This window comes from Athene cunicularia (assembly GCF_003259725.1).
Source record: "Athene cunicularia isolate RWA chromosome 3 unlocalized genomic scaffold, athCun1 chr3_part1, whole genome shotgun sequence".
Taxonomy (NCBI): domain Eukaryota; kingdom Metazoa; phylum Chordata; class Aves; order Strigiformes; family Strigidae; genus Athene; species Athene cunicularia.
This window is the reverse complement of record NW_020799097.1, coordinates 77,428,815-77,438,480: the sequence shown is the minus strand read 5'-3', so window position 1 is coordinate 77,438,480 and position 9,666 is coordinate 77,428,815. Positions and strand designations below refer to the sequence as shown.

General features: G+C 41.4%; 2 protein-coding genes across 2 annotated transcripts in view; one reads left to right on the top strand and one right to left on the bottom strand.

The window, feature by feature from the left end:
• The first annotated feature begins 4,918 nt into the window (after positions 1–4,918).
• Positions 4,919–6,703, top strand: TTLL2 (tubulin tyrosine ligase like 2). Its single transcript, XM_026845463.1, has one exon. It carries the CDS (start codon positions 4,919–4,921, stop codon positions 6,548–6,550), a length of 1,632 nt encoding a protein of 543 aa, XP_026701264.1. The 3' UTR covers positions 6,551–6,703.
• A 2,217-nt stretch (positions 6,704–8,920) lies between these two features.
• The window catches only part of TCP10 (t-complex 10), a 32,814-nt gene continuing 32,068 nt past the window's right edge, over positions 8,921–9,666 (bottom strand). The window contains exon 19 of the mRNA XM_026845890.1: positions 8,921–8,979. The gene's annotated coding sequence lies outside the window, so the exon portion shown is untranslated. The remainder of the gene's footprint in view (positions 8,980–9,666) is intronic.

Sequence of the window (9,666 nt, the reverse complement as noted above, 5' to 3'; positions counted from 1 at the left end):
GCTGGGCCCAGGTACGATGTGCGGGGGGGGCGCTCAGCCGGGCCCCCACCCCAGCGCCCACCGCTTGAAGCGCTAGTGCTTTGGGTAATAGAAGCGCCATGTGCGGCAGTTCAGCCTCGCTGCTGTGCCCGCGGGGAGGGCTGTCCGGTGCTTGGCAGAGGTATCCCAGCGCCGCCAGGCCCCGTGTGCCCGCAGAGCCCGGGCGGTGGTTTTGCAAGAGCCTGACCTTGGGGGCGAGCGGCCCAGCGCCCGGCCTCGGCAGGAGCCGCGGGGTGAAGCTGCACGGCTGGGACAGACGGGGTGAACCTGGATCCTGTACCAGGCAAAACGCATCACCTCCAGAAACAATTACAATGGTTATTTCTGAAACTAAATACGAAGGTGAGCAGCCGCCAAGCCCACATCTGTGACCCTGGCGGCTTAAGGGCGATAGGAAAGACCGCCTGGTCGGTCTGCCGAGTTTAATTACACAGACATTCAGCATTAAGTCGGCAAACACACACTTTTAATGCCTAACCATTAAGGATGGTATTTCCTCCCATAGGTGTAAAACCGAGCAACTGGAATCAGCCAGGGCCAGCGTGAAGACCGAGCTCACGTGAGCACTTTTCTGGGGACGCCAGTGCGGGGTGTGCCATCGCAGCAGCAGCACAACTGCACAGCCGTGGAGCAGTGAGGTCGCAAATGACAGCGCCCTGCTCTCCTCAGGGGAGAAGTCTCTGCTTCTGGGTGCCAGCAATAGGTGGGTGCTGAACTTGTGGTCAGAGACAGCTGTAGCAGTTTTTTGCATTGTGGGAAAATGCCTGTGAACACACCTGTGGGTTTCCAAGTTATTAAGGAATGGGCTGAACACAGAGCCCTCTGGGGAGCATGGCGAGTGAAGAGATGGGTGTTCATCTAGGCACACATTTAAACAGAGTCAGGTGAGTGAAATTTGTGTTCACTAATTCAGACCGATGCCTAATCCTAGAATCACTGTTTCATAATTGCACCACAGGAACTTCTGCTTATATGTGATATGACTTCCTTAAAAGTGGGTAGATGTTCTTTGTTAGTTAAAATGTTTTAATTTATTTGCAGTTAATTAATACCAGGGAATTTGAAGCTGACGTTTGTTATATCTAGACTTGGCGAGCCAATTTCCTGTAAACTGCTCCCTGAATGCAAGAAGTACAAAAGATATTCCGTTAACACAGGCTGACATAAACGAACCACCAAAGAAGGCTTCCTTGTTCAGACATTACTAACAGCTTAATTAAAGATTACCTATCTGAGACAGTGATGGCACAGTTTTCCATGCACTGGATTCATGTACAACAGTGCCTTTCACTGAAACACTTCTAGCAGCAATGTTGAGCAGTGCAGAAAAGACAAAGCTAATTGTAATTTATAAGCTGACTCATCCAAATGCTTAACATGGCTACTTTGAATTACATAGAATTTTTCTTCGTTTAATAATCTTTGCCCAAGAATTGGAACTAACTACTATAAAACTTGTTTAGTTTTGTATAGTTGTTTGGGGTTTTTTTTAAAACATATGACATAGTGCTGTTTAATAAGCAGACAGGAAAAAACTCCCAGGAATGAAAGTGGAAGCAAAAATAACAGACATTGCCTGAGACCACCACATTAGCTTTGTATGCAAACTCAGCAGCAAGCCTCCAACTTCGTGGTGTCTGAAAAGGAACACTGACTGCAAGAGACAGAACAAGACTACTTTCCCTATTGTGGTATTTTCTGTAAGTCCTATTACATCATGACTGCACCTCAGTACCTACTTACCATGTTTCTCTTCTATTCCCTATAAACCTCTCACCCAAGGAAACCTCTCAGTAAGGAGAATTCAACTGCAGTCTGTACTGGGAGGGAATCTCTGAGGGGATTCAGAGGAATAATCCCAGTGCAGTTTAGATCTTGATCCCTTCCAACACTAGCTTAAACCTGAGATGGAAGGATACTGCAAGTCTCACTGTAAAACGTCACTAAATATATTAATATACATATTACTATTGGAATATAGAAGTACGTATTACTTCAGAATATAGAAAGTCATCATATACAGAAGTCAAATTTTGGCCATGATCTCAGCCCAGTAATGAGGCCTAATGTAAAGTCCCTTTCTGTGAGGAGTCTCATTCCTCAAGTCCCGGACCAAAGGTTGCTTCAGATCCCTTCATTTTCAGTCAATGATTCCATCACTACAGGATATTAAATGGTCCAAGACTATTTTTAATCTATGCACTACAGTCCTATGATAAAGTAGCCATGTACTTCTACCACTTCTAGCCCTGTTTCCCAGCTTCCCTGAAATACCTCCTGGACCCTTCTCTAAAACTCTCCTCCCATCAAGCCCTCCTTGAGACTCTGTTGGGTTTGCTCTCTGCATTGCAATGCACTTGTTACAGACTCCACAGCACTGCTTGTAGAAGAGCTCTGTGACTCTCTTACCCCTCAGAACCTGTCAGCAGCAGCAGAATGTATTGGACAGCCAAGACAGAGGTACATCATATGAGTCACCTAATGTCAGAGTGAAGAGAGAAACAGATTTTTTCATCCTGCAAGAATTTTCAAATTTTTTTTCACATTCAAGTAAAATAAAGAATCTTCAACTCTTTTGTGACTTGCAAAGCTTTTGAATTATGTTGACTTACATTTTGATATTGGTAAAGCATTTCATTTCACATTTGGGTTTTTACTTTTAAAACTAAATTAACATTTTTAAAGAGCCTTTCTGAACCATTGTCTTTTAAAAAAATATTCTGACAATTTCAAAGCAAGAAAATTGAAATTAAATTTAAAAATTTGGCAAAAGATTATTTCTGTTCCCTGGGAAAAAAGCTGTCCATTCCAACAAATTGCAATTTTTCCACAGAAAAAGCATCCCTGGCCAACTTGGCTGCACATTGCATTGAGTACTTTCAGGTGTGACATGTTCCCTTGGTTTCTGAAGTTATTTGGAAGGCAGAGGCCACTTATTCTGGAGTCTAAAATTCAACCTGAAAGGAAAGAACAAGAATGTCACTCTGTTAATAGGGTATGAAGGAGTCTTGTCTAGCATATGTCCACCTGCTTTGTATTTCTTTTGCTTGCTACTTTCTGAGAGAATGTGGAGATTGGTATGTTACTGCTGTGTCAGAATGGTCCTCAGCCAACTCTGTTGCAAACACAGAGTCTGATCCTCAGTGAGCAGCTCTGTAGGGTTTCAGGAAATTAAAACAGAGAAACAGCAACAGTCTCAGATCTACAGGTATAGGCGAGCTGAGCACACACACGACCAATGTGATCAAGCAATGCCCGTTTATTACAACTAAGAAAGCTCTTTTATAATGTTCTCCCGCACACATGAGTATCATGCAGTACAAGTCCTCAAGATTGGACAGTTAATTTAGCCCGCGCTTTAAACCTTCTTATGGTTGGATAAAAAGTGCCACATCAGCCTTGCCAGGCTTCCTGCCTTGTGTAACTTCCTCTTCCGTCCCAACCCCTTCCGGGGGTTATTTGTCTCGTCGAGTTTCTCCCCCCTCATGCAGGGTCACATCCTTATCACATTCTTGCTTGGCTGAGGCTCTTATCAGTTTTGTTCTCACTCAGGATTGCTCACATGTCCATTCTCTTGCAGAAAGTCCTCTAGAATCCCAACATACAGGTCCATGGGACTTTTTGTCCACTATGCCACCAGACAGGTGCTTTAGTTTGAGTCTTGTATGTATTGAACTAAGTGGGGAGGGAACAGCACTCATTAACTATTTATATGAGAATTGCTATGCTCAAAATAACCCCGAATATGTTTCTTACCCATGAAAGTAGATGGAGAACATCATCTCTTTCCACTATAGATAGCTGTGGTGGTTTAGGCCCTGCTGAGACCTGAGACCACGCTGCCGTTGTCCCTCCCCCACCCTTGGACTGGTCAGGGCAGGGAGTAAAATATAAACCCCGGGGTTGAAATAAGGAGAAATTTAATACAACAGTGTAACAAATAATAAACCGAACAACAACAACAACAATAATGGTAATAACAATGAACAGAATAAGAGATATACCGCATGGAGTACAGCAAGTGAGGGTACCGACCACGAACACAAGACATCACCCCAGATCTTCCCGCGCTTGACGCCCAGACCTGACATCAGCATGGTATTGAATAACCCGGTTAGAGCTCCCTCACCACATTCTGGGGAAACTCAACCCTATCCTAGCTGAACCAGGACAATAGTAGGAAATGGTATTTCATTCAGAATCTACATACATTTCTATGGAACATTATTTTCTTGAGAGGAAAGTGATGAGACAAGAATGCTCCCTGCTTTTCAGGAACTGGGGAGGACTTCACTGGGGCAACAGCAGAAGATTATCAGCGATTTAAATCAGCATATGTTAGAAGATGAAAAGAGCATTGGAATCAATAGGCATTTTCCTACGGTTTACTGACAGTTTTGCAATGGGCTTTATAATCTTAACCAAGAGGGTTTGCTCAGAGCAGGGCAACATGCTAAATTGGCAGAATGTCTCAGTTATGCAGCAGTGCGAAGTAGGACTTACAAGGCAAAGTTACAGCCATTAGGTTGACAGCAGTTGCTAAAATAATGTCTAAGAATTGTAAAAGCTTTGGGACAACTACTGCTGTAGTAAGCTACCTCAAAGAAAACATAAAGAGAGTGTGGAGACATATAACTTTGTAGCAGTCAGTGCTTTGTGCTGCCTTAACAGCTATCTGGAATAGAAGCCAACTGAAACACAGCCTTTGACTTCTCAGTCATGAGTCATGGACCATAGAAACAAACAGGGGCAACATGCTTTGAGAATACATTGAGAGTGACAGGCATTAAGAATGCAATGAAGGTGATGACTGCTGGCACAATCTGTGGCATTAATTTCATTTCCTTCCTGGTGGTTCTATTTTCTTTCAGCTAGTAAGATGGAAATGAAGGCAGATGACTATGACACAAGAGATACCTTGAGGCCATTGGTGTTCCGTCTCCATGAGAATGTCCCTACAATAGTCCGTGAGGTTTTACTGGAACGCGGCTGGTCTGAGTTTGACAAAAAGGGACAAGATGATGCAGACTGGAACCTGTACTGGCGGAACTCACCTTTCCACATGAAAGACCACCACAGCATTAGACCATGGCAGAGACTCAACCACTACCCAGAAGCTGTCCGGATCACCAGAAAAGACTACTTGGCAAGGCATCTGAAACGTATGAAAGGAGCATATGGATCAGCTCTGTATGAATTTAGTCCAGTGGCATTCATCATGCCCAATGACTATGTCAAATTTATAGCAGAATACAGCAAGGAGAGACAGTCAGTAGACAGAAGACCTAGCTACTGGATTTGCAAGCCTGTGGATCTCTCCCGTGGAAGGGGCATACTCATTTTCCAAGATGTTAAAGACTTAGTATATGACTGTACAGTCATTGTGCAGAAGTATATTAGCAACCCCTTGCTCATTTCAGGTTATAAACTGGATCTGCGCCTTTATGTGTGTGTCACCAGTTTTTGCCCCCTCACCATTTACACTTATGAAGAAGGACTGGTGAGGTTTGCCACTGAAAAGTTTGACCTCAGTTCTCTGGACAATGTCTATGCCCACCTAACAAACACCAGCATCAACAAATATGGAGCCTCATATAAAAAGTATAAAGAAGGGATTGGCTGTGGCTGCAAATGGACATTCAGCAAATTTCGTTCCTATCTTCGAATATTTGGGGTTGATGACATGGTCCTCTGGCAGAAGATCAATAACATAGTGATTCTCACCCTTCTGGCTGTAACCCCCTTACCAGTGGCTTCCAATTGCTTTGAGCTCTTTGGCTTTGACATCCTGATTGATGACAAATTCAAGCCATGGCTTTTAGAAGTCAACTACAATCCAGCCTTGTGTTTAGACTGTTCCATTGATGACATTGTGAAAAGAAAACTTCTTCATGATATTGTTGAACTGCTGAACTACAAGCAGATTGACACCTTCAGGCAAAACCAAGTGGCCGGGATAAAGGCTGGCAGAAGGAGCACCTCTGGTGAGAGTGCCATGGAGGAGATTCCTGGCTTACTCACTTGCCAAAATGTGGCTAAATGTACTTCTTCTGAACAATCTGCTCTGCAGGCTTCAAGACCATCAATTCGTAAGGTGTCTACCCTGACCAGGAGAACTGCCAGAGCACATCCAAGAAAAACACTGACTTCCCAGATGCGGGAAAGGATGAACATGCCAAAAATACCCTCCCAAGCAAAAGCTGAAACTAAAAATAAACACTTCCCTGGAGCTGGGCATTCTCCACAGAAGTCTGCCCAGCTCAGCTGCTGGCTACCTACACCTGACTTTGGCAATTACAGGTTAACCACATGCCCCTATTTCCTCTCTGATAAAGACCAGAGGCCTATCCCCCGTGTAGGAGATTTTGTCCTTATTTTTCCTTTCAATGAAGCTGCACTTCAAGCTTCCAGGGATGGGACAGATATAAAGAGCATCATAAAGGAAATAAACAAATTAATGAGCAAACAGTTACCATCAGAACATCAGAACACAAAGAAAAGACTAGGCTAAACTTCTGTGTAACTTCATGATGTTAAGTTATATAGACATACTATAAATGACAACTTTAGCTGGAAGGAGGTAGATGTACACCAAAACTGAATGAGCAAGAGAGATATATCAAACTACACAATTTAAAAATTGTAATTTAACAATTACCATGAGATTATTATTTTTTTTTTAAATTAGAGTAACAATTTTTAAATGTACTTCTTGCAATATTAATCCCAGAATAAAAATGGAGAATTGCATTTCTCAAAACATCCTCAGAAATGCCAGTCGTTGTTTATTGCGATCTTTTCTTCTTTTACTTTCCTAATTAAGGGGTCTTTATGACTTGAAAAACTGATCCCTTTACACCAGGGAGCATTCAACATGCATCCAACTTACAAAGGTGCAGGTAATCCAGATGACATAAAACTATCATGTTTTTGAAGAATCCAGTGAGCTTCCTGACATTCATTTCCAGAAATAAATTTTGCATTCTATGAAACAAAAAAAAAAAAAGTAATTTTCATTTTATGACCAGTAGGTTTCTGTAGAAATTCTTATGAAAAGTAATTTTTAAAAAATCTATGTCTTGTTTCAGATAAACAATACAGAAATAATTAGACTTCCCAAGGTAACAGAGAAATTTGTTATCAGAGAGCAGAATATAAACTGCAAATATCATGTTCCAAAGACAGGATCAAACTTCTCTCTCGCAGACTCTGCATTAGCCACCTGATGCATACAGTGGTTAGGCAGCTTTGTTTTGCTTGCGATAAAACTGATCCGTGATGCATGGAAAAATACTAACAGTGAACTGAAGCATTTGAGGTGATGGTCAAAAGACTACCCTTTCCTTGTACAGTTGGCTGCCCCCAGCTGTGTGAATGGAAGTTACTCTGTTCAGACGTCACAGTGTATTCTAAATTTGAATCAAAATGGAAACCAAATACTGGCTGTAGCATGCTTCTGCTAATGCCAAAAAACCTGTGGAAAGACAAGAAGTGGAGTTTCCAAACTGTGTTCCACATCCCTGAATGATTCATAAAAGTTTGTTCAGTGTAAAACCTCTAGGACAAAATCCACAGTAAAGTAGGTATGTGTATTGCTGCAGTTTAAGTACATAGGCAATTTGGATTATTTGTGATCTCACAACTATGAACTATGGCTGGTAGAGCCATTATTGCTTCTGGTTAAGTAATGTAGGTGGAAAGTGGAGGAGGTAGGGTGTGAGAATCAGCCTGTGAACAATAATGTGGCATAACTGGTCTGTGAAGGACTCCCAGTTATAACATACTTGACAGAGCTTATCATTTTTGCAGGTGTTTTTCTGTCTTCTTTTCAAATCGGATTTCTGCCCCTTATTTCAATAATCCCTTTACTATTATACTATAAAATATCACTTGAAAAACGTGTCTTGGTAAAAGCGGTGGCCAGACACAGATTGGCAATAGCGCTGTGAAATCCTCAGTAGTCTCACCCTTTGATTTCACTAGGTGAAGGTTTGCTGTTGATTTGCCAGAAAGTAAAACCAAGCCCGTTTTGCAGCCTCCCTGTAAGCAGGTGCTAACAAGGTGAATGCATGCATCAGGAAGGTGTTTGCATACGTCAGCAAGGTGTTTGCATGCATGCATTGCTGCATGTGTAGTTTTAGAGGATCACTTGCACATATCCCCTATTGTTACACCTGTGCAGTACCGTACACTGAATTATTCCAGAATCAAAACGGTCCCTGCAAGTGCAGTCGAGAGTGCTAATGAAGCAAGGAACAAGCAACATACAAACAAAATTGTTCCTCGTTTAATTTACAGTTAGAAGGCACTATATACACAGGTTATTGGATGGTAAACATCGATTTAAGGCTAAAAGCTGAAAACAAAGCCTTTTTTCTGTATTACTGTAGAAACAAAGATAATGTCAGCATATTAATAACTAGAGAACAGGAACCTTTTATTAAAGGGAATTCCTGGGAAAAAAAAAAAACAAAACAGTGATCCTTTAGAAAGCATTAATATCACATCTAGTTTCCCAGACAGACTGAAAACATTAATCACATTCATTTTTGTCATGATGCTAAACCGAGAAAAAAAGTCAACATGGATTTGTTTTGGTCAGCATAAGGCAGCACTGAACTGAAATTCTTAGCAAAACACATGGAAAAGGATGATATCTTGGATTTATTTTGTTTCCTTTTACAAAACGCATAAAATATATTAAATAGTAGTAAAAAAGCTTATAAATTGTTCCTTTGTTATAGGAAACACAGTGCAATTTTATTATTGCACCAGCTGACATCAAACTACATGGATGTTCAGAGCATCATAATTAAATTCATAAACTGAAGCATCTGTATGATCAATAGTAGCAACACTTCTTGCTCTATTCCATCTGTTTCTTCCAAAGATGCTCTGTAATTTGCATGGTGATTTGCTGATAGACTGACCCACTGGAAACTGAAGAGAAGAAAAAGCAATTCCATAATCTTGCAAATATTTTGCACTTAAGTGTGAGAAAAGGCTAAGGCAGCATGCTATGAAAGTGTGTTTGTTGCTAGAGGAATTTGAAGGGCATAAGGATATAAATGGTCTTCTCAGTCAATGGGCAGGTAATGAGCTGAGTTCTACAGGGGAAATCCTTCACTGCTTTGGAAAAATTCAAGACAGATGATGGACAGGCAATCTATGGGGAAGAGAGTTGAAAGCAGGATCTGATAAATGATTAAACCCCCTAGGTATCAAGTGTCATCCAAAGATCCTTAAAGCTGGAGAGATTCACTGACCAGAAATATTTTTGCACTATTGGCAAAATAGAGGCAATAGTGAGAGAGGTTAATTCAAAAACAGTACAACGCAAGAGGTCTGAGGAAAGACTGCTGGAGGAAGAAGAAAGGGCTCTTTAATCTGGAATAATGACTAGAATGGAATAAACATTACATTTCATCTTCAGATGCACAAGACAGATTCCTTAGATTATGATCACATAGTTACTGAATAATATAGGTTTTAAGGGACATCTAGAATTGTGACTGCTCACTCAACTCCTGCTCAGGTTTTCATCTAATGTACAGGCCTGATACATGCTGGGATCTTCTGCTCCAAAGAACCCAACCAAACTGGAAACATTAATTACTTCCATATTTT